The sequence below is a fragment of the Myiozetetes cayanensis genome, unplaced genomic scaffold (genome assembly GCF_022539395.1).
Source record: "Myiozetetes cayanensis isolate MyiCay16 unplaced genomic scaffold, myiCay2020 scf2-11, whole genome shotgun sequence".
In the NCBI taxonomy this organism is placed as follows: Eukaryota; Metazoa; Chordata; class Aves; order Passeriformes; family Tyrannidae; genus Myiozetetes; species Myiozetetes cayanensis.
In genome coordinates, this window is record NW_026087411.1 from 90,524,797 (window position 1) to 90,549,385 (window position 24,589).

The following is a 24,589-nucleotide window of genomic DNA, read 5'->3' on the forward strand; positions in this document are numbered from 1 at the left end:
TTTAGACCAAATTAACCACTTCATTCTCCTCTTTTTGTGCCAACTGACATGTGGAGAGTAACTGAAAATTCTTAACCACACGTACTGTGGGAATCACTTACATCAGCATAAGTGATAGATTCATTCTTAGCTGAGTGAATGTCAACGAACCATAAGAGAATTTTAAGGGTTTGGATCAGCTCTCACTGAAATAAGAGCCTAAGCTCTGTGTACTTCAGTAGTGCAGACTCAATCAAAAGGGAAAAAAGAGAGGGAAAAAGAAAGTCAATATGACTTAGTTTTACAATTATTTTTCTTTGAGTTTTATCTTTCTTTGTTACTGATATAAAGTTAAATGTCTTGTACCAGCAATTTATTTTAACCAAGAAAGATCAACACAGCTCAGTAGGACATTGTGTTTCTCTTTCTAGGCATGCTTATAAAGTGGTAAATCATTTTCTGTGTTGGATAAGTATGTGGAACTGTCCCCTCTCAGCCCTCCAAATTGCATAGAGATGTAAACATGGAAGGCTTTGGTACATCTGTTCAGGATGAGAAGGTTGCTGCCTAGTGGGAGTTTTTTTCAGCATATGTGAAATTCTGTTTTGTATTACAGGTACAGATATCATAATTTGGGTTTATATTTTACAGCTACTGAAATAATTACATAAATTATTAAATGTTATATTAAATAATTATACTGAGAGCTCATGGGCGGGTCTGGAAGTTCCTAAATGTGGTGACAAATATGCCCTATTTCCCATCTCTCTATTTGTGCAAAAGATCTATTGGAGGGTTTTGGACAAAAGTTAAGCAAGAAGAGTTATGTTACATAATGTGAGTAAAAGTCTCAGAATGAGCCATTGTTTTCAAGTTCTTTTTATTACATTATTTGATCTCTTTTTTTAATGATAGGTACATTGGAATTTTGATGGCCTGTAAAATGCTGAAGTTGTCATTGTTAACTCATGTGCCATTGACCAATGAACTGTTTCTGCTTGGTGGGGTCATTATTAGCTAGAAGTGAGTGTAAACTGCAAAAGAATGGAACTGTCTTTTGCACAGATGTAATCCATATGGAAACCATCAGTTGTTACATTCATTTTATTTTTTTCCCATAGAATGCATTTGTTTTGGTGGTGTCTAGAACAGTCCTCTTGTCTTCATTGCAGCATATTCTTTTCAATGTTAGATTAAAATGCAGTCTTTAAACCAAATTCTTGCTGCAGATTAATGATGGTACAAGTAAGAACAGCGTCTGTCCAACAAATTTTAATCATTTTACCTGAGAGAAAAAAATGGGCTAACTGAATGTAGACTACAGTTTTGTTTTAAAGCTGAACTATGTTCAATTAAATGGTTGCTGTAAGAAAAATATGAGTTATACTGTAGAGCTGAAAAAGCAGTGATGCTAAGGAAATGGCAGAGATCTTCAGGTATTTATGGAGGTGGAAGCTAGTGTATCTCAAATACAACTATAACTGTCTCTTTACAGTCACTGTAACGAGATAAGAAAATATGATTTGTCATACTAATGGTCCTATTGACCAGGCCTTTTGCTTTAACTTATGTGGGAACTCTTATGGATAATGTAAAGTGGTTTCTTTCCCTGTGTCAGGCCAGGTTTTTGAGCAAGCAGGAGAATGTGAGCCTGCCCAGTGACAGGCATGGAATCTTGGAACAAAAGCAATGGGGAGCAATGGAATATTAGTATTTCATTGTTACCCCAGATTATACAGTTTTCATGTTTTCAGCTGAAGCTCTTTCCTCTCGTGTTTTTTGGTTGGTTTTTTGTTTTGGTTTGGGATTTTTTGTATGTGGGTTGGTTTCTTAGTGGCTTGAGGGGGGGGTGTTAATGTGGTTTTTTGTTTGGTTTATTTTTATTTGTTTGTTTGTTTTATATATTTTTGCCCATGTTTGGAACCCAAATCATGTGGCAAATGCTAAATTTATGAGAACCTATATATTTTCTGCTGAAACTATTCCATATATTTAAGAGTTTTTCTTTTTCTTTTTTTTTTTTCCTCAGGGAATTCCTGGAATACCTGGAAATCAAGGAGTCAAAGGACAAAAGGTATTATTAATTGTTCATAACATAGTAAAAACCTGCACATATATATACATCCATTCCAAAATAAGGGTTCAGTCTGTGTCAGAGGAGAGTTTTCGTAGTAGGGATTTATGACATCAAATACAATTTCTTTGTAGCATGTTCAAATATCATGAGGTTTATTTTAGTTATTCCAGAGGGAATGAATATTTTAAAAGTAACAAAACTAATTTCGTAATACTTTGAGAAATAATCTTAGCTAACTAAACCTGCATAATTAAAGAATATCTGAGAAATTTGTTAAATGTACATACATTAATTACAGAATTCTTCTATTTCTATAAAAACCAGGGTGAAATTGGACCACCAGGTCAGCCAGGAGCAAAAGGGTCACCAGGAGATACTGTAAGTTTGCAAAAATTTATTATTATGGACAAATAATTCTGGTGTTGTCATTCTCTTCTTGTTATAAACAAGCAAGCAGTGGAAAATACAGGAGCAACCTTGCATTTTCAGGTTGGAAAATATATCAGACTAAGTCTAATCTCTGAATTTCTCCACAAGTATTATATACCCATTTTTATTTAAAATTTATGATTTCTTGACTGCACATTTGATAAATACAGCATTAGATTAGTCTAAATTTAGCCTCTGAATTAATTAGATCTGAATTGACTTTGAAAGTACTGAAGTAAATTTATTTTGAAAGTTAATACTGACTTAAATATTGCCATACTGTGTAATGGATTTGTGAAGATGAATTTCAGGATGCTTTTGTGATAGTGCTCTTTTGACAGACTGTGAGAATAGCTGAGATCACTGAATTCCCCAACTGCTTAAAGAGAAATTTTCTGTTTTGAATGAGGGAAACTGAAAATAATTCATTCTTTCTTGGGCAGTCACATCTTTGTTACTGTCTGAGTAGGGTAATTTCAGTGTTCTTGATAGTCCTTTAGAAATCACAGTAGCTAAATAATTGTTCTGAAAGTTGTTGAAAGTATATATAGACTTTAAAAATGGAAATTTTAAAGGCAAAAGGGACAACTACTTAAAACTAGTTACAGGTCTTTCCTAAATTAATAGGAATTTCATCATTGGTTGAACATACGCTGCCTTTAAAAAATAATTATCTCTTCTGTTGAAGAAACCATTTTTGTTTAGTTCCATTACTAATCATTCTCACTGTTAACGTGTCTTTTTGCAGTTTGCCTTTTGTGCTGGAGACATTTTATCTTCTTTCCTGACTAAAATGGTTCTGAGTTTCCTGGGAGATACATGGTTTAGCATAATAAATAAACTGTTTACTATGACTTTTTAATTAGGTAAAGAATCTAAGTTTCGGCCTATATTCAACCTCAAGCAAATCAGTATAAACTATTACTGCTATTATAAAGTAAATACTGTAGCGAACTAAGATTGATGCTATTATCTCTATGGACGAGAGACCACTGCATTACTAAAAGCTTTAACCTTCTAAAAATTTGGGTTTTGTGTTAGGATGTTGAGCCATATGGTAGTGCAAGAGATTTTATGCAGTTGTATTCAGTCTACAGAATTAGTATCACTTGTCACGGGAAGAAATAGATAACATTTCTTGCTTTGCAGCTGAATGGCATATATAAATGTTGTAATATATGACAATAATCAAAAGGTCACTTGATTTTTTTACTTACTACCTTGTCTTGAGATTCGTTATATGTTATGCATGTATGGGCTTGTCAATGCCCCGTCCAAACAGAAGAAACTTCAGTTTCTCAGGAAGCCAACAAAGCAGTTCAGTGAAAATATTTTTATTGTCTATTGGAGGAAATTTTTTCTCCATTTTTTTTTTTGAGCAAAGTTGAACAAAATGCCAGAGGGAAGGCTGTATCATCAGCTGTAATAAACCATGTGGGATTACAAAGTGTACATGCTTATTTAACTCAGCTACCATGTTTTCTTCAAATTTTATTTAGATAAATAACATTTGGTTCTTGATACACTTGAAAATAATTTATTCCTCTTTCCTGTCAAGTCATTTAATGTACTTTTTGTCACCTGATAAATTAAATAGGAAATTGATGCATGGAATATTTGAATATGTTACACAGCATTAGGGAATTTCAACCAGAAAAGATAGTGGGATTTTCCTTGTATTAGTCACATTTAATATGTTTATTCCAGAAAAAACAGATGGAAAGCTTGTGGATGGTCTATTAATACCTTGGGAAAATTATTCAGTAACAAGTTCTTCTTCAGAAATAACTATCCCTCTTACATTGCCAACACCAGCAGTTTATTAGTTTACCCGTGATATAAATAGCGCCAGCTCTGGAAAATGGGGGAGTAATGCTTCATTTTATGTCCTTGAATTGTTCTTCAGTTTTATTCAGGACACACTCTCCTGTTTTAATTTTAATAGTTTCCAGATTATGTTCTCAAGCTTTTCTCATATTGCATCTGAAAGTTTTCTTCTTGCAGCATTCTGATTTCATGTAGATGTCTTCCTATTTTTTTTTTTTTAATTAAGTCAGTTAAATATGGCCTAGTTCCGTATTTCCACATCCTAGGAAACCAGGACAATTGGGTTTTATTTCTACCTTTCCTGCAGATGTATACTTGACCTTTGGTTATACTAAATATATTTTCTGATTTGCCTTCTCTAGTATATGTTTGCATGTCAATGTGGATATATACACATAGCTGATTCATTAATTAAAAAAGGCTATTCTTTACTTAGAATATTTCCACTTTACATAAGATAAAATGCATGAGGGACATTTTTGATGACCATACGCTGCTTCTGTAATTCAGGGACTGATGTGGGTGTCAGCTAGAAGTGATCTAGTGGTAGATGGTAGATTCTCAATGTGTCAATGACTTGAAACACAGACCTACTCTGATGTGGCGATGTGAAAGGAGCCAGAAATCCCTCGGTCACATTTCTTGTCCCTTCCCACAATAGCTCCACAAATTTGTGCTTGCTTTTCTCTACTGATTAATGTGTTAGTAATGAGAACAGAACAGAAATCTGAGGAGATGAAAATTGTAATTTCACAATGCTTTTTGAGAAAGGAAGGTAGTTCTCAAGGAATGCAAAAAAGATCACACAATGAAGAGGGCTGTGTTTCACAAGTAAGGAGGTCAATAGATAATATGAAATTTGATTTCAAGGAACCAAATTGAATTATACCTTAAAGTGAAATGAAAATTAATAAAAACTTATATTTCTATGTAGATAAAAAGAGAAAAACTGAAGAACTAGACCTAGTGTAAGTGAATTAAGACAGCATTAATGTAATCAAGATTAGGTTACAAAACCAAAGGAATATTTTGTTAGTCTTGTTGTAACAAAGTTGGTGCTGAATGCAGTCCATAAGCAAATGGTTAATAGGAATAGACAATCTCTTAGGTTATGAGTGTAAGCAGTCCTCAGAAACTTTGATCCATTTGGAGAAGAATTGGTAATTCTATTCCAAAATTATGAAAGAAATGGGGTAGGGTGTAGTAAACCTTTGTTTACCAAGTAATAGATTACACTAGATTAGCTGCACATTCTTTGATAAGAAGACTGATTTTCTGTGTAAGTAAGAACAAGCATCAAGAAAGTTCAAGAAAGTGTGGAAATTATTCAATGTATGATATTAGTTAATTTAGAAAAATTGAAGTTTAATAGGTTTTTCATGTGCAGTTGACTGAGCGGGAAAAGTTTTAGACTGAGGAACATTGGCAGCAAAGTTGTTCAAGTTTTATTCTTGTGCTTGATACAGTTTATTTGTATTCATGGACCTGTGTCTCTGGCCTAAAGAATAAGTTGCTGTATTTACTGATGGAAAATTTTGGTGACCAGTACTTTCTTACCATACAGCAGCAAAGAAACCCTGAATTAATCCATGGTTAATCTGTATTAATCTGTGGTTAATAGTAAAGCACAGGTGAAATGCCAGAAAACTGATGAAATCCTGAAAACCCTAACTACAGAGAGTAACTTCTTGTTCCAGATATTCTGAATTTTCTCTTCTTTTTGCAGACACCCTTTTAGTTTTAGCAAATAAAGAAATTTTGTTTGTTTTTTGTTTTTTGCAAAGCTGAATTATAATCTGTGTAACAAATTACATGGTTTCAATTCCATGTAACCTTGGAAAGAAATAATGTCATGGGAGTGAGTTGTTCCTAACATTTAATAGTAAATGGAAGGTGGTTGTTTGGATTTCTATGAAAAGAAAGATTAAATAACAGTAGTAACAATGGGTTTTGAAAATATTATCAATTTGAATAATTGATAAAATTTAATCTCTGACAAGTTAGATTTCCAGGCCTTATTTAATTGTTCGACTTTCTGTATTAATGTGCTTTTATTTTATGCTGTCTTAAGTACACTCTTATGGTGTATTTTCTTTCAGAGTATTTATGCAAGTCCAAATAAAACAATGATAATATATTGTTTTTATTGATGCATGCATCTTGCAGACTAGCTTTAAACAGAAATTAAGAGCATCAGCCCTTTGATGATTTAACACTCCTTAGCTCTTATTTTATGTATGGAACAAAGACAGCTAAACATGCCCTTGTCAACATGATCCCATTTGAGGAGTCCAAGGGAATGTCTTAGTGGTGCTCTGACTGTACATGTGATGAAGTGTCATGATATGAAATTGCAGAAGCTATTTCGTTCTTGAATGAATAGTTCAACCCTGAAGGTTCTGCAGAAGATGCAAAGGTGGGGCCCCCCGATAAATCTCCACAAAGCTTGCAAAGGGAGTCATGGCCTGGCAATCTTTGAGGGACACGTGGTCAGAAAGAAGAAAGAGAACTATGAAATGCCACATATAGTATTGCTGATTTTAGAAACACTAAAGGGAAACCAAGAAGCTTTTGTGCCACTTTCAGTTAGAGCTAAGGGACGTATTACAGACAATGTTTTGAGTTGCAGAATTTTTTCTCTCAGGAGTGTTCTGTGACAGCACTATTCTTTTTTTCTGTATGGGTTTTTTTCATTGCACTGTAGCCCTTCATTAGGCCACAGAAGGTCTAAATAATTCATTATACTGTATCAGAACTATAGCCTGTATAGTAATATGATGAAAGACATTGTATTTCCTGTTTATTTCATTGTGGAAATAGAATGATGATACTGCAAATACTGTACTGAAGCCTTTATTCCTCTAGTTTAATACAGAGATGTCTCTGCCTTTTTCATAAATAAATAGGGTTTGATGGGACCAGAAGGCTCACTTGGTCTACCTGGAGCTCCTGGGCCTAAGGTAAGTGTTTGTGTTAATGTGACTTGGATAAATTACTGCTTTATAGATTTTGCAGCTAATTTTTTGGTGTACTATATATTGGTGAGTAACTGTATGATTTTCCTGTATTACTTTCTATGGTACATCAGTCTCAAGAGAGGTTAATATAACTCAGTGAATGGTGCCTGTCATCCCATGAGGTTTGGAACAATTGCAGAAATGGTCATGAGACTGTTTCAGCTTTGCAGATCTGGAAAATGTTCTGCAATGCTGAGAGCCAGATAATTCTCAGTATATATCTGAACTTTTTTCCCATGTTACATTTATTTATATTTTAATTGTGTTAAATAACGTTACGTGCTGTTTTTTCCACCCAAGGAGCCAAATTTATTTCAGATGTAACTTTATTGATTGTACTGCAGCAAGAGCAAGAACTAATTTGACCCATGCTCTCAGAAGAAAAAATAGATACTATAAATTCAGATTGCTTAGTGTAACCTTTTAATTTAATCCAAGATGAGTTTTGGTCAGTCAATAAACACTGAACTGTGTGTCCTGGGGAATATTTAGGAATATAGGATCTATTTCCCAAAGGATTTATTTACATTTAGATCCGCTTCCACCCATACATTATTTTATATCCAAAAGTACATATGCATTTATTTAAAATTGTATACTGAAGGTAGCATTTTTTCAAGTGGTCAGTGTTTGCTATTGTCTAGAAAATTGAATACCTATGAAATGACCACAAATTTAAATAGCTTTTTTTTGTGTGAAAAATGCGCTTTTTTTGTATATTTACCTCATTCAGATTATAAACTGGTTCTTAGAGAATAATTCTTAATAAGGTCATTCTTACATAAGGGCATCATGAAGTAGTCAATAATTATTAGATTTTAATGAAAATTCTCAAGCTGAATATGTGTCTAATTCCATAGGCTACAATAAAAGCCAAAACATAAAAAAATATTTTGACTTTGACTGATCCTAGGATTCTCAGGGTTTTATTAAATAAGATGATGGAAATGTGAAGTCGATATGCACAATCATGGAGTGATGGGGCAAGTGAAATGAGGCAGGTAGGGACTGATGAGCAGAAGCTGGCAGATCATGTTTTGTCATCAGTATCTTACCTTTCCTGAAAGAAAGTTACACCTTCAGGCTTCCCATCAGTGAGTAGAACTTTAGCCTTTCAGTCACTAACTGTGCCTGTTTTTAAGAGTCAGTTTCTCAACAGTGTCTGTTTATGTTTGCTACTCATAGCACATGTGACAAAGCATAATGATATCAGCCACACTCTTACGTAATTGTTATATAGGGTGATAAAGGCGAACCGGGAATTCAGGGGAAACCAGGATCGTCAGGAGCCAAGGTAAATACGATTCTGGAAGTATTCTAGCTAAAGAAGAGATTTACTTATTTATTTTTGTACAAGATGGTTTGTTTCACAGTAAAACAGTAGTTAACATCAAATTGCGTCAGAATCTGCTTGATTACTTATTCTTACTAATTTTATGCTGGATTTTAGGCAATGTAACTCAGATGCTCATTAAGTTCAAACTTGCAAACATTGACATTACTTCAAATAGTGTAATTTTTGTGTAACTTTGAAACATCAACATCAATTGTATTAAAAGACAATTAATAAAAATAGATAGTGGAAAACTGAGCTTAAGAATTAGGAATCTCTTTTGTAGCTTCTCTGTATTCAACGTCCCTTCAAAAATTGTCCAGACATTTCAATCATCTTCAGTTGTAAAATTTTGAAGTATCATAGCCAAAGTTTATCATGTGGCCTTGAGAAAACATGCAATATATGTTTTTACACACAGCACAACACTGACACAGAGCTATTGTATTACTCAGGGAGAACTAGGAGTACCAGGTGCTCCAGGTGAACCAGGCTACCCAGGCATTCCTGGTACCCAGGGCATAAAGGTGAGTATTTTTCCAAGTTTTACATTAATTGTATCTTTTATTGGAATTGCTTTTCTTATAAGTAATCATTATTAAACAAAATCCTTTCTCTAAACACATCATTGTTATTATTATAGGACACACTTAAAGCAACAATATGTGCATCATGAAAATTTTCTTCTGAACGATGAAGCCATTGATGTAAAGGCATTTGTGGTGGGTTGACCTTGGCTGGATGTCAAGTGCCCACCAAGCTTCTCTGTCACTCCCCTCTTCATCACTACAGGGTGCTGAGAAAATAAGATGGAAAAAACTCATGGGTAAAGATGAAGGCAGTTTAATAAAGCAAAAGGAAGGCCATGTGTGGAAGCAAAGTAAAGCAAAATATTTATTCTCTACTTCCCATTAGCATGTGTTGTCCAGTCAGTTCCAGGGAAGCAGGGTTTCAGTACACATAGAGGTTTCTCTGGAAGACAAATGTCATATTAACTAATGTCCTTCTCCTCTGCTTTCCCTTAGCTTTTGTTGCTGAGCAGACATGATGTGGTATGGAATATCCCTTTGGTCAGTTTGGGTCAGCAGTCCTGGCTATGTCATAAATCACAGAATGGTTGGGTTGAGAGGAACCTTAAAGACAACATAGTTCCAGCTGTCCTGTTGTCGGCAGGGACAGCTTCCATCCACTACACCAGGTGGCTCAAAGCCCCATCCAACCTGGCCTTGAATGCTTGTAGGGAGGGGTCATCCACAGCTTCTCTGGTCAACCTGTTCCAGTGCCTCATCACCCCCACAGTAAAGAATTTCTTCCTAATATCTAGTGTAAACCTGCCTTCTATCAGTTTAAAGCCATTTCCCTTTGTTTTATCACTACAAATCCTTGTGAAAATCCCTCTAATCATCTCCATGGCTCTCTGTTGGACTAGATTCAAGTGGTCCACATCCTTCTTATGTTGGGGGCTTGGAACTGAATGCAGAGAGTGGAGTAAAGGGGGGGAGAATCACCTCCCTTGACCTGCTGGCCACAGTGCTTTTGATGCAGCCTACGATACAGTTGGCTTTCTGGGCTGGAAGTGCACATTGACAGGGCATGTAAAGCTTCTCATCCACCAACACACACGAGTCCTTTTCTGTAGAGCTACTCTCAATCCATTCTCCACCTTTGTGTCTCCTCTCAAGATCTTACCCATTCCAAGATTACTGATGAGAAGGGGGATTTAGAGAGACAGCTTTGAAGTGGTCTGCTCAGCAGCAGCCGAAACACCTTTCTAGCCACCAATGCAAAGCACAGCACTGTGAGGGCTGCTATGGGGAAATGAACTCTATATTTCTGTAATGTTGTATTGAGTCTGGCTGAGACAGAGTTGAATCAGGCATTTCATTTCAATAGGGAAAGAAAAGTTTAAGGGTAAAGAGGCAGTAAGATAGGAGAGTGTTTTGGTGTTATAATTAAAGTTTTATGAAAATCTCATACAGAAATATTCCATTAGACTTCAGCTTCTGCTCCAGAAGGACACAGATTTCCTCTGTGTCCGGTATTGTACATGTCAGCCACGTATAAATGTCTTAGGTATACTAGGGTACTTTGCATAGACACAGTAGACACACAGTAGACACACATATGGAGGTGCCTTGCACTGCCTAGAGCATCTTAAATACCTGTGTTTAGATATCTGAAGTAAGTTCCTGGTCAGTGGAAGCTAGAGCGATCCAAATTTAGTTGAGGTTATCTGGGATAAATGAGATAATGGAACCCGAGTTACATTTTTCCAAGAGAAGATGTAGAAAAATTAGTTTTCTGATCAGTTTTGAAACAGGGATTTGCAGAGCACAAAAAGACCAGTGGAAGAGTGACTGGAGTGAGTGTCATAACAATAGTTTATTAGTTTCATTATCACTATATATTCAGTTTCAATATCTAAGGGTTATGTAAGGTACATGTACCAAGACAATACTGCTGATTTTATGAAAGGTGATTTTGTTAAAATGTATGAAACTTCTCTAACTTTTAACCAATGAAGCTTTTTCAAAAGTCATTCATTTTATATGAAGATGCAGGTTAACTGGCGTTACTTGTCATAAGTATGACAAACTTTTGAATTATGCAGGAAGAAAAGTGCGGTTTGGGCATCTGACAGTAAAAGTGAAACCTTTCAGCTGTATTTTATGTTCAAGTACAATACAACTGAATACAGCTGGCATAAATGTCTTCTAATGTTCTGGGATTTTCAATCAGGAAAATATTTGCCGTGATGAAATGTCCTCTTTGCTACTGTTTAGCATTTAACTAAATATTCTTTTTTTTTTTTTTTTCTCCAGAAAAAACCCAAACACGCAAATGTTTGGCTCTTACAGCCAAACTGACTTGCAGTCAGAAAACTGACAAAACAAAGCCAAATATCTCCATTCTAATTCTTTTCTTTATTAAATGCAGTTTTGCACCCTCCTCAAAGGGTTTCCTTTGTGTTTCCTTCCTGTCTGTGTTTCCTGAGCTGCTATGCTCTTGGCCCAACATTTTGATTCATGTCTGTTTAAACAGAGTCACAAGGATTTTAGAGCCATTTCCCATAACTTTAAATTTCCTTTTCAATCAATGAAGAGAGATAGGCACATTTTGTGAGTATCTATTTTATACCTCTGTTGTTAATTGGAATGAATAATTTCCAAGCACTGCCTGCTTCTCTCCAGTGTCAGTTAGATGGTGTTCAGTTGAGTTGGTAAACCTAGATAACTAACTTTTAAGTATGATTTACACCATCTGATTGTCAATTCCCTCCCAATGATTTACTATAAACATTTCAAGTCAAAAGGAGTGGGTGGAAATAGAACTTAATCCTTAAATATTTTTGTTAAATATTAAATATAGGGGTTTTACGATTCAAAAAATACTTTTTCTTTGTATTTTCATGTATAACCTCTGCATGCACTGTGTTTATAGTAAGTGTTACAAAAATTATTAATACTTTAGTCTCTGTGGGTGAAGGCAAGCCAACTTGAGGTTGGCATTCAGCTGAAATTTAACCCATGAGAAACACTGCTTCCCTCGCTGCTTTCATCCTCTCCACTGCCATGCACTGAGTGGATAAAATCCTGCTGGATTTTCCACCTCATTATGTGATATTTTTTAATTTTTTACTTGGCTTGTGAGTATCCAATTTTTTTTAATATTCTTTTGTTGACAAACTTTTTTTTAGTATAGCTTTCTGGAGTTTTCTCAGTGTTTGTGTACATGGGGATAAAGTGACTTGTTTTCATTCAGTATACATAAAAGCTAATAGATGCTTCTCTTGTGTTAAATTAAATTGCAGACTACATGTCTTTGAGATGAATAATGTTGAAATGGAGACTTTTCTTCTAATATTTCACAGGGGGACAAAGGAAACCAAGGTGACAGCGGTATCCAGGTATATCAACTTTGTTTCTAATGAAGTCATTTGGCAACACTAGTAATACAAAGTTTTAGGCATTCATTCAGAAACTTTTAGGCTCCACTGGAAGTTTGTTTAAATAGCAGCTATAACTCTCCTTCAAAGAAATCTACCCAGTATACCCAGTATGAATTTCCAGGTGCATTTCTAGGGCCTGAGCAAGCCTACCTACTGTACTACCTGCCTTCCTACTGTACTGTAATAAGTGGAATTTTCCTCCTTGTTATCTAAAATCATGGTAATTCCTACAAGAAAAAGTATCATGTCACTGCTCAGATCCTGACGTGGTTCCTCTGTGTTCATAGTAGAAAGTGTATTCTTTTGCACAGTTTCTACTTTGATCTCTTGAAGAGTAACTTTTCAGACTGATTTGTCCTGGTTAGGATGAGGTTTCAGGGTTTAACTCTTTGTGTTATTTTTCACAGTTTAATTATGTGTACCAGAAAATGTGTATTTTAAGAAAATGTGCTTCTTTTCTGAAGGGAATGAAAGGAGAAAAAGGAAGACAAGGAAATCCGGGCTTACAGGTACTGTTAAAATAGGGATCCTAGTTCAAGAGAGCCGTAGTGATCCTAGCTTGAGACCATGATTCATATTTGTTTCTTAGCACTACTTCCATCAACATGGATAAGTCTTTGCATCACGTGAAATATATTTATGTACTACATGATTACATAGTTATATAAATTACTTCTTAAACAATCTTAATGTCTTTAAAATAACAAATACAACACATATAGAGAAGATGGAGCCGCATTTTTCTCAGCTGTGCGTGGTAGAAGGATGAGAGGAAATGCACATGAGTTGGAACGCAGAAAATCCCAACTTAATATACAGGAAAAACCTTTTGCTTTGAGGGTGGTCAAACACTGGATCAGGCTGCTCACAGACATTGTGGCAAGAGCTGTCTGGGCAACGTGTTGAGTTGATCAAGTTGCATCTGTTCTGCAAAGGAACTTGAACTCAAGGAAATCACTTCCAGCCTACATGTTTCTGTGGTTCTGGGATATTATATCTTGAGAAACAGACCATAAGTGCATTTTTTTATTATTGTATTAAATCCTTAATTATATAATAGTTTTATAAAATAGCTATAAATAATACAAAATGCAGATAACAGCACAAAGTGGGTTTTACGTAAAGGTTATAAGAGTAATACACACATAGTTAAGATTTTGCATGTACCATGCTACATTTTCCTACACTTCGTTATCTCCTAGACGTTGCTGGGAGTTACTGACATCTCCTGTGCTCATAAATTACAGATGTTTCCTGTTTCAGCTGCAAATCAGTGAGATGCAGTTGTTTCTCTTTAACTCTGGGCCAGTGTAGTCTGATTGTGTCATAGTTGGCTATCTTGTTGTACCACAGAAAATAACTGTTAGTATTTATAAATACTTGTTAACTGCATACTCTGTCGTGTCTAAACAGAGAAGTATTTGTTAGAGGTACATATCTAAAACTAGACTTGGAAGGAAACCACAGCTGCTTTTTTCAGAATTACGACATTGATACAGCTGCCTGTCTAGCCAGAAGGAGCTGATTCCTGTGTTAGTTAACTCTCTCAGGAACCTGAAGGTTGACAGTGGTTCAGTATTAAAGCTGAGCATATTTTTTTTAAAAGAAATAGTTTTAAGAGACCAGTCATTGATTTTAACCAAATGTAATGTCCTACTCTAACATTTCACAAATTAAACATTCTGGTTTTTCCTTTTGCAAATGTTGTACAATTTCTCCATATATTTATTATTTTAATCATGAGGTAAAACAAAGTGATAGTGAAAGGAAACATCTTTTTTTCACCGTAGAATGATGCAACTTGAGTTGTTCTTGCTTGCATTCTTTTTTTGGAGAAAGCTGAAAAAATAATGCAGACTGAGTCTAAAATTGTTTCCCATGCTTTTCTGATTTGGTTGGCAACCAAAAAAATCAGTCATTCAGATACTTCTGGTAGACAACACTAGGTCTTTCCAAGGTTTCTCAAGACTCCCAAGACTTCTTAAAGATACAATACAGATTCCCTTGCACATAAGAGCGTATCAGAAAAGCGAACTGCCAACTTGCCGTGGAACTTAATGGTCAGTAACACCATTGAAGAACTTGGCAGAAGTGACTCTGAAATCATTTGCTACCATGCAAAATCTGGCTTACCACTGAGTTTCTGTTTAAAAGGCTCTGAAATTAATTTATGCTTTAGTAAGACAGTATTAAACAGGTATTTCTTTTGTCTTTTGTAAAGTAAATAAGATTTTTGTCTCTAAGTCTGTGTTATGTTTACTTGTGTTTAATATCTATGATATATTTGCAACTTATCCTCTTGGTATATGATATTAAAGGCATTAATGAATTGTTCATTCACCATGATATAAATTTTTCATCATTATATTCAAGGGATTCAATCGCAATCACAGAATCTTTAAAAATTGCCATTTATTGAAAACAAAGGATTCCAAGTAATTTGGCTCAGCCTGCTTTTTAAATTTTTTTTTCATATTATTTCTTAAAGGGAGTAGAAGGATTGAGTGGAGAACGAGGAGAGGTAAGTATTTTTGTAATGACAAATACAGTATTACAAAATTATTCCATTTGTTTCTACAAATTATGTGATCTGTAAAATGTGTTTATAGTCTTGCTTCTGTTCTCAGATGTCTGTAAGCAACAGAAGAGAAACTGAGAAATATCAGAGAAGAGAAAGAAGTATTAGTTAAGAGAGACATAATGAAATATGTATTTCATTAAAGGAAATATTTTAAAAAATAATTAAAGCCAAGTATATACTTTAAGGGAATTAAAAAGCCAACAAACCAACCACCAAAAACAGTGATAAAAAACTGGTTCAGGAAAGGAAGTACTTAAGGGAAAAAGAATCCAGAGATTCTGTGGTCACTGTAAAATAAAAATGCATTCATAAAAATACAGAATAGTTTTATATTATTCAGCAATAACCAGTAATTGAAAGGCACGATATAGAAATAAGGAATAGGACACATAAAGAAGATCCTTCTTGTACCCCTTCCCTTTTTTCGGAGGGTCAGAAAATTTGGAGCATATAACTTAGAGATCAAGACCATTGCATTCAATGACAGTGTTGAGTTTGCCTAATTCCTTTTGAGCTCTGTTGATATACTCTCTTTTCAGCTTCTATAACAGTCTGTAGTAAGGATTTCCAGAGATGAACTGTTTGTCTTGTGTGTTTTAACTGTCACCAGTGAGATTTCTTTGTGTGCCTTTATTTCAAAGCCAATGAAAAGAATTATAGCAAAGCTTTACAAAGTTTTTCTTTTTTTTTTTTTTTTAGAGGTTTCTGACACTGACTCAGAAAATGCAGGGTAAAATTTTTTCGCTCTACTTGGCTTGGCTTGAAACTTGAGGGGCATAAGGGAAAGTGTTCAAAACCAGGCTGGATGCAGCTCTGAGCAGCCTGGTCTAGTGGAGGGTGTCCCTCACCATGACGGGGATTGGAACGAGGTGATCTGTAAGGCCCCTTCCAACTCAAACCGTTCTATGATTCTATGAAGGCTGCTTAGACTGCTCTTGGTTTGTCAGAAACTGCATTTGTTGCTCTCCAGGATATTTTTAGAAGTTCCATATTTTCTTTTTTTCTTTTTTTCTTGTGTTTGGCTAGTGTATGTATACTTATGGCCAAACTTTTTAATCTTTGTGTTGCATGTTGATAAAAATTGGTATTTAAAACATTGGGTTTGTTGGTTATTTTTATTTATTTCAATGTTTAGTGAGATCAGAGTACAAATTTATTTAGAGATTTCTTTGTTCAGCACTTTTCATTAAAACATTTTTGCATATCAATAGCTGGATACATTAAGTAGAAGCCCAATTAAATAATTGTATGCATTTTAACATATGAACTGTTTCATATGCTCTGTGATTCTATGAAATACTTTAATTACAGTTTGGCTTATAGGTGTTTTGCTAAATCATTGCCAAAACTGGTAAAAGATTCCTTGTATACTATTGAACTAACCTTTTTAAATGTTTAAAATCATGGCAATAGTATGCTTCTACTGAAAGCTCATTTTAATAATTTTCTTACTATGTGTTAATGATGTATAATGATGTTGTGTTTACTTATCAAACCTATAGAATTAGTTGATTTTCTATTTTCATAAAATATGTTTTTTGTTAGACTGGCTCCTCAATAAAAAGTTTCTTCAGCCTGTAATTCTCAGCACTTACTGAGCTCTTTTCCTTTTTAAAATTTTCTTTCCCAATAACAAGGGTCAGCAAACAAGGCCACACATGGGATGTGGTTAAGCATTAAAAGACCAAGATATTCTGCAGAAAATGTTCTCTCTGCAGTTTCATTTGCTCTTTGGCAAGTTCTTCAGGCAGTTTCTGCTGATGCTTCCAACATTTTGTCCTGATGTTTTTATACTGGCTTCGTGCCTCCAGTGTTTTTCTATGGTAGATGCCATTTTTCCAGTATTCACCGGTTCTTAATGCTTTCTAGCCCCTTTAGTTCAAATAGATCCATTTGCAAGTCAGATATCTTTTATGTAAACTTAGTCCATAACTGTAAAAGTAATTAAAATTAAAATCAAAAACGAAGCAAAACCAAAACCAAACAACTCCTAGCTATAGGAACAGCATGGTTTTCAGATCTCAGCACATGTATTCTAGTATAGCCACAGGCAGCTGTGTATGGTCCATGTGTTTATCTCTGAGCCTTGCTGACCATGGTAAATTGACCACCTTTGTAATTATGTAATTTGCAATTACGTAAGAAATGAACAAGTACAAATCTGCATGATGTAACTAAGAGGATCAGTTTCCTGTTACTACAACATTCAAGATGACAATATAAAAAAAATAAAATGCTATTACAACTTTGGAAAAAGTTCTGATTAGTGTATAACTTTTGAACGTATGGACTGCTGTTCAGGTCATATTTCCAGCAGCACTCTTAGGCACCTGACTGATACCTGTCTCATTTCTGTGGTTTTTTAAGGGGATAAACTACCTATCTGATTTTAGTGTCTAGTTGTCTGCATAAAACTGGGTAATCTAATACTGAATTTGAAGTTTGCTACCCTGCAGTAATTCATGTGGAGAATTCTGGACATTGTTACTAATTTAGACCAAGTCAAGAAGCTTTGAATTTTTCTGATATGAAGAATTTTGATAGGTCATATAAAAATTCATACAAAATAATATAAATACCATAATTTAAAATTCAGTGTAAGTCTATGAAGACTGTATGCATGAATATTTCTTAAACTTCTATTATGTGTTTCAGTCAGTTTTGTTTTATATAATAATTGTGTTCCCACAATTTTATCTAAAATAGTTGTAAAGGATGAAAGAAACTTTTGAGGCAACTGATAATATTATGCAGAAGCTGTGCAGAAATGGAAGGAAAAAACTCATCAGGGAGCAAATGTAGTATACTGACTTTAATCTTGGGCACATACCAAATTACATTGTACTGATGTTTTATTGGCTTCAGAGTGGGGAAAGAGTTCCACATGAACTATTACAGTAGGTAATTCCATGCATTGCTTTGATGAAGATATATCAAACTATTTTCCAGTGTTATTTTAACCTTTTCCAGTGAAGCAAATGGACTACAATTACCAATCAGATGGGAAAAAAAGAAACAAAAGAATTGCTAACTCAAATCAAACTATTTTTCCTTTGTCTTATATAATACAGACATAGGGGTCAAAGGCTTGATTATTACAATAAGTTTCCAAGAACTTCAGTGATGCCAGAATGTCACCTCTAATTTTTCTATCCTTCTAAGGAACTTACTGTGAAAAAAAATTCTAATTTCACACAAAAGAGAATAAAGCCTTTCCTTCCATATGGTAACAATGAATACTAATTTTAAATAGTAATTAGTAAGTTAAATGGTTCCTTAAAGTTAAAAAAAGGTAACTTATTTCTAGTTATATTTGGTAATTGTATCTGAAACATTTACCAAAGAATCTCAGATCTTCAATACATTTCATCAATATCAAGTTAATATTTACTGACAGTTTTATGAGGATCATCAATAAAGATTTTCTCAGAATATGTTTGTGTGGTGCTACCTAGCTTCACTGAAGATACAATTGGCTTTTCATTGGTTTTTCATTCCAGAAAGGTGAGAAAGGAGATCCAGGCATTCCAGGCATAAGTGGACAAAAAGGAGAATCTGGTGTCCAAGGTTTGGTTGGACCTCCTGGTCTCAGAGGTCAGCCAGGAGATAGAGGACTCCCGGGACCACCTGGATCAGATGGAAAGCCTGTATGTATAGGACCTCAAACTTCTGATTTTGAGTACCTTAAAAACCACCAAGAAATGCGTGATCTCTGTTATTTTAACTGTTCTCTGTTCAATTCAGGCACGAGAATTTTCAGAAGAATTTATTCGACAGGTGTGTTCAGATGTACTGAGAAGTAAGTTTGAAAGCCTCTCTACTCTTTTTTTCCTTGTTTGAAGTGCTAAAGAAGTTCCCTGAGAATTGTGAAGCCTTTTTCTTGAAAGCAAGTTCCATATTGCTGATTCATCACTTGTTTTCCTACAGGTGTGGATACATTTCCACACCACAGGTTCCATACTTTACCATCTTATTTCCTAAAGGTATCATATTCTCTAAAGAGATGAAACTGATTTTGTATTCGTGGTTTTGTTGTTTCAACAGTCTAAGCAATTTTTTGTTTGAATTGTCTCAGCCCAGTTGCCTGCCATCCTCCAGAGTGGAAGACTACAAAGCTGTAACCATTGTCAGTCCCAAAGTGCTCCCCCAGGACTGCCGGGACCACCAGGTCCAAGAGGCCCTGAAGGACCAAGAGGATTTCCTGGTTTACCAGGGAATGATGGCATTCCGGGGCTGATGGGCATCCCAGGTCGCCCTGGGGCTCGTGGGACAAGAGGTACTGTGTGCATACATCATGGTGCAAATGGCCTTTGTGACTTGGTTTTCTTCTAGTTTTGAAGGGGGTCAATGCAGTGTGGAGTAAGAGAATGGCTGGGCCTGTATGACAGTGTAATTGTGAACGTGGCGCAGAGTGGATGTTTCACTGCTTTCGAAGAACACGACAGAAGAAGAGAAAATACAAGAACTCAACAAGATAGCTAGTGTTCAATTCTGCTGCAGTCAACCTGTTCTGATCTTTTTAGAGAGTTCTTAGTCTCATGCAAATGTTTCTAGCTGTGTTTAGATTATTTTTTCGATCAAATGTGTTTAGACATGGATTTCAATGCATTTCCATGTTTTCTAGTTCCTTTTCTTCCAAACTGGTTTGTTTCTGCTATTTTTAGGAACAGTATTTATTCACTGGCTACTTACTAACTGCACTGACTTTTGGCATATGACAACTTTTAAACTCCCCCTGATTACCTGAGTTTTTGTCCTTTTGTTCTTTTTATCTCAAAAAGATTTTTGCTCATTTCTTTATGCTTTTCTTAAAAATTCTGGATTCTTTTTAAGCAAGCTGAGGTTTATACTTTCAGGTAACTCAGCTGTCCAAGCATTCCAACTGATTTCTCTGATGTTCTTGGAGACTTTATGTTAAGTATGCATATATAGTTTGGAACTAGAGAAAGAGACCGGTTGAATTCCATAATTTGGTAACTGTTAGGATCAAAATAATCAGAAAAGCTGTATTAAATGTAGCTAACTAGTAATGTGCCAAGAGTAAGCAGACACATGGTTGGTAAATATTTACTTTCTTTTCGACATTAACTGTGACCTAAACCATCACATTCATTCTGGATGTAATGATGATTTGCCTGTAGTGCTTTTATAATTTCCTCTCCAATAGGAGAATGTTTTCATCTGGAGCAGACACTGACAGGTCTGGCTATTCCATAAGAGTTGGAAAAATGGGTATATGTCTCTACGAAGAAACTGAATTTACTGGGTTGTACTAGTGTAAAAGAGCTCATATTTTTACCCTCTCAGTATTTCTTTGGTGGAGATTTAATTCTGCTGTGTGTTGTAGAAGATTGTTTATATATTCTGTATTCCATATGGGTTATGGTGAATAACTTACACTTCTTTCATACAACTTCTTAAAATCTTTGCCATTTGGAAGGTAATGACAGAAAATTTTTTTAATTGCCTGTCATCTATTCCCTCACTCATAGTGACTGTTTGCTTAACAAGTGCTACATCAGCTCTAAATTCAGTTGAAATGAGGATAATTTGAGAACCCAGTCACACTGTGTAGGTTACAAGAAAATGCTTATTTTACATCCTATTATTTGCTTTTGAAATATTAGCTATTTTATTCAATAATTGTTATTAAATGCTGACTTCCTAGTTTGTTGGATGAAAATATTGTGCAAAGATATACCTGTGTTTGCTAATTCACAGGACTACCAGGGAAAAACGGTGCAAAAGGCAATCAAGGAATTGGGGTTCCTGGGATCCAAGGCCCTCCGGGACCTCCAGGTGAGGGTTGGATAGCCGTGCAGATTCAGTGCATGCTAATAATTTAAAAAAAATGTGTTTTAAAAAAAATGTTGGTATAATTTGGGAAAAACTAATGTACGTTGTACATATCTTAATTTCCATATATGTTTTAGGGCTAATGCCTGCCTCTTGCATACCCTTATAAATTGTCATATAATACATAGTTTAATATAAGACATGTCTTGTAGAGGTTGGTACCTGAGACTGCTGTTTCTTGATAGATGGATCCTGAAATCAACCATTATCTGAAAACTGAGCCCTGATATGATTATGTGACATGTAAGCATTGCTTAGTGAGGGCATATATTCTTCCTAACATTAGTGTATGCATAAAAAATGCGAAGTTGGCTGTTTGGAACAGATATTAGGGCCTGATCCAAATCCAGAGAAACAAATAGAAGTAGAGGGACTGATTCATTTGGTGGTGGTTCCAGATTATATGATAAAGTATAACAGTGTACTAAAGCAGATTTATATTGTCCTTTAAAAGCAATTTTTATTTAATCTGTTTTCCATGTGCTTTTAAAAAATCTTAGTAAGGTATCATATTGTGTATATAAACATATAAGCAGTTTGTGACAAGAAGTGTCTTTCTCAGGAAATGAAGTTTTCTTTATCTGCAGACTTCACCAAAGAGCAGGGGGGTGCATGGGGAGGGTGTATCTGTACTCACTCTTTATTTCAATAGTAATGTATTTGTTTATTGCATGTGTGTTGTTAAGGTCCTGAAGGTCCGCCAGGTATGAGTAAGGAAGGACGTCCTGGAGAGCGTGGGCAGCCTGGTAAAGATGGAGATCCTGGCACTCCGGGAATGCCTGGACCAGTCGGACCCCCTGGAATTTGTGATCCATCACTATGTTTTAGTGTAATTGTGGGGAGAGATCCATTTAGAAAAGGACCAAATTATTAATTTGTGATAATGATAATTTAGAAGAATAGGTATGGTGCTTGTCTTCTGTGGTCTTTCAAATCTCAGGAAGGTGACCAGCAATAATCCAGTAAGCAGGAACAAAAGTACCTCTGACATTATAAACATTATAAACATTATAAACATTATAAATAATGAACCCAAAGGTTATACATTCCTTTAGACAAGAAACTCCAAAACTCCAGTGACTTTTTTAATACCTTGTACTGGTTGAATATCAACTGTTTTTAAAGAGATATTAGTTTTAATAGGAATTAACTATAATATTTGATAGTATTTAAGTGTCCTATCATTCTCCTTTTACCACTGAAGTCCTTTGCAAAATTGCTGGAAACACCCCTGGGAGCAGGATTAGATCTTAAATGGCATTGGCCAGGTATGAATTACTGTGAAATTTTTCACATGCAGCCAACATACACAGTATTTGATTTAAGAATATGGCTGGTTTTGACTTCATATGTGTGTGAATTTCACTGGCTCGTGTACATTTCATATGTCATAGCTCCAGCTGTTCTGTGAGCAAAAGCATATATCAGATTCTTATAAATTAAGATAAATATCTGGATAATCATGGAAGAAATATCACCTATTTTACCATGCAACTCTGCTTAAAACTAAAGTGAAATGCAAGGGTAGAACTACTTGTTCAAGGGTCAAGGTTTTATTGAAGATGGTACTGTCAGGTACTGTAAGGTTTAAAGCTTTCAGTGGGTGGTTCAACTTACATGAAAATAGCATTAAAAATAAAAAAAGAACAAAAGACTGATACAGCTGGCTGTGATACAGTAGCTATGACTTGACAAAATTAAAGATCAAAAAGTGTTTGCACAACCTCAATATAACGGTTCTGTGTAATGAAGTATTAAGTTATATACCCTTTGCTGTTTCTCCTCAAGGACTGTATTGCCAAATTGAAGAAGCAGGTTTACAAGGAGAAAGGTCTTGCTGGTGGCTGACCAGCTGCAATGTTTGTTATGCTGTTTCCTTTTTCATTTTAATAAGCTGTGTGTAATTTTCATTGTAAGCTTCGCTATTGAGTTGTATTGCTTGCTTTTACATAAAGAGCAAAGCCACAGTTCCCATGATGATTTAAAATCCATTTCTTAAATTAAGGCAGAGTCTTGTATTGAACTTAACTGACGTTTCATAAGTGACTTCTTCTAATATGTTGTTTTTCTGTTGTCCTACTATCAGAAACTGGTAATATGCTTGACATTCAAGGTAAAATAAAATTTTGTAAAGAATGGGTGGTAGTTTGATGAGCAATTGCAAGAGTCGCCTTTCTTCTGTGTTGCAGAGAAGAGTGATGTCTGTAATACATGGAGGGGTGGTTCCACCTGGCAGCTGTGCTTTTCCTCTCCAGTGTCTTTCCATTTTCTCTGGAGAAAGCATTGTCCCTTGGAGCAGCACCTTTCTGCTGGGCCCCTGGTGCCTGTGGGGCAGGGCAGGGAGTGCCAAAGTGGCCAACTGCACTGTGCCTGGTGACTGCAGCCTGTCCAGAGCTGTGGCCCATGGAAGGCTGCTTGCAGTGAGTAGCTTAGCCAGGCCATAGCCCTAGTTAGAGTGGAGTGCAGTCATTAGCATCTCATAAAATCTAGTCTAAAAACCTCCAAAAGGATTCATGAAAGCTACTGACATGGACCTGAGAAATTAGGCTGTGCATGAAGTTTTCTCACCAAACAAGTGATTCTCAGTACACAATATAAGACTGATCCTGTGTGCAACCATTGATTGACTTTATGGAAAAAGGAACCTAGAAACCTCAATCTCATATTGTTTATTTTTTGAGAACTGGAAGTGAAACATTGCTAGGTCAGGAAGGAATCAGGATCCCAGCATATTTGTAGAACTTTTCTGAGCTGTCCACACTGCATGCTAATTTACATCCACATTTAAGATGCATTTTTCAGTAAGATGTGTGGTGGTGGGAATGATGAGTCTGAGAGGAAGCAAAACCAAAAACAAAAAGAGAAAGTCAGGAGGACCCTGACTGCAGTGAATACAAACAGAAAACCAGAATTCCTTACTTGTAGAAAAAACTTCTGATTTTCAGCCAGTTTGACTGGTAGCTTTGGGTATGATTTTATTTGATCAAATTAACACAAATTGATCGAGCGTCCATATTAAAAGTAGTCCTACTGTCACCCCATTAGTCCTATTGGAGGGTTGTTTTTGAATGACTGACTGAGGATCTGTGTGTTATTTCCAGTCTACGTCTATTAATTGTCCCTTTCTTGTTGTTTTTTATGTGTCTGGCCAACTTCTATGTGAGCTCAGCTTTTGCTTTTCTGTCTGCATTTCTGCACACCCTGGCAGTGCCCTTGTAGTTCTCAAAGGTTTTTGTCTGCTTTTCCAACTCTGGAATACTTCTCTTGAGCTGACTCAGAAGCTCATGGTTAAGCCAAAGTGGTCTCTTGCTCTGCCTACTTCCCTACCTTTAAAAGGGGATGAACTGTTTTTGTTCTTCCAGGATGAGAGTTTAGAAAACTCCCAGCACTCGCTAGCTCCCTCGTGGAAGCTTCTCGTGGAAGCTTCCCATGAAATCCCTCACAATTTAGCTCTGAGAGAGCTGATATTTGCTCTTCTAAACTTTAAAGTGTTTGTTCTAATACTAATCTTCAGCATGGTCAGCAGGATCCCAAATTCCAT

General features: G+C 35.5%; 1 protein-coding gene across 1 annotated transcript in view; it reads left to right on the forward strand.

Moving 5' to 3' along the window:
* The window catches only part of COL21A1 (collagen type XXI alpha 1 chain), a 90,482-nt gene extending 67,298 nt beyond the window's left edge, over nucleotides 1–23,184 (forward strand). Inside the window, exons 18-30 of the mRNA XM_050316154.1 lie at nucleotides 2,009–2,053; nucleotides 2,381–2,434; nucleotides 7,219–7,272; nucleotides 8,570–8,623; nucleotides 9,118–9,189; nucleotides 12,534–12,569; nucleotides 13,076–13,120; nucleotides 15,100–15,132; nucleotides 18,693–18,839; nucleotides 18,937–18,991; nucleotides 19,268–19,468; nucleotides 20,914–20,991; nucleotides 21,735–23,184. Coding sequence (XP_050172111.1) covers nucleotides 2,009–2,053; nucleotides 2,381–2,434; nucleotides 7,219–7,272; nucleotides 8,570–8,623; nucleotides 9,118–9,189; nucleotides 12,534–12,569; nucleotides 13,076–13,120; nucleotides 15,100–15,132; nucleotides 18,693–18,839; nucleotides 18,937–18,991; nucleotides 19,268–19,468; nucleotides 20,914–20,991; nucleotides 21,735–21,922 — 1,062 coding nt within the window. The 3' untranslated portion in view covers nucleotides 21,923–23,184. The remainder of the gene's footprint in view (nucleotides 1–2,008; nucleotides 2,054–2,380; nucleotides 2,435–7,218; nucleotides 7,273–8,569; nucleotides 8,624–9,117; nucleotides 9,190–12,533; nucleotides 12,570–13,075; nucleotides 13,121–15,099; nucleotides 15,133–18,692; nucleotides 18,840–18,936; nucleotides 18,992–19,267; nucleotides 19,469–20,913; nucleotides 20,992–21,734) is intronic.
* Nucleotides 23,185–24,589: the final 1,405 nt, after the last annotated feature.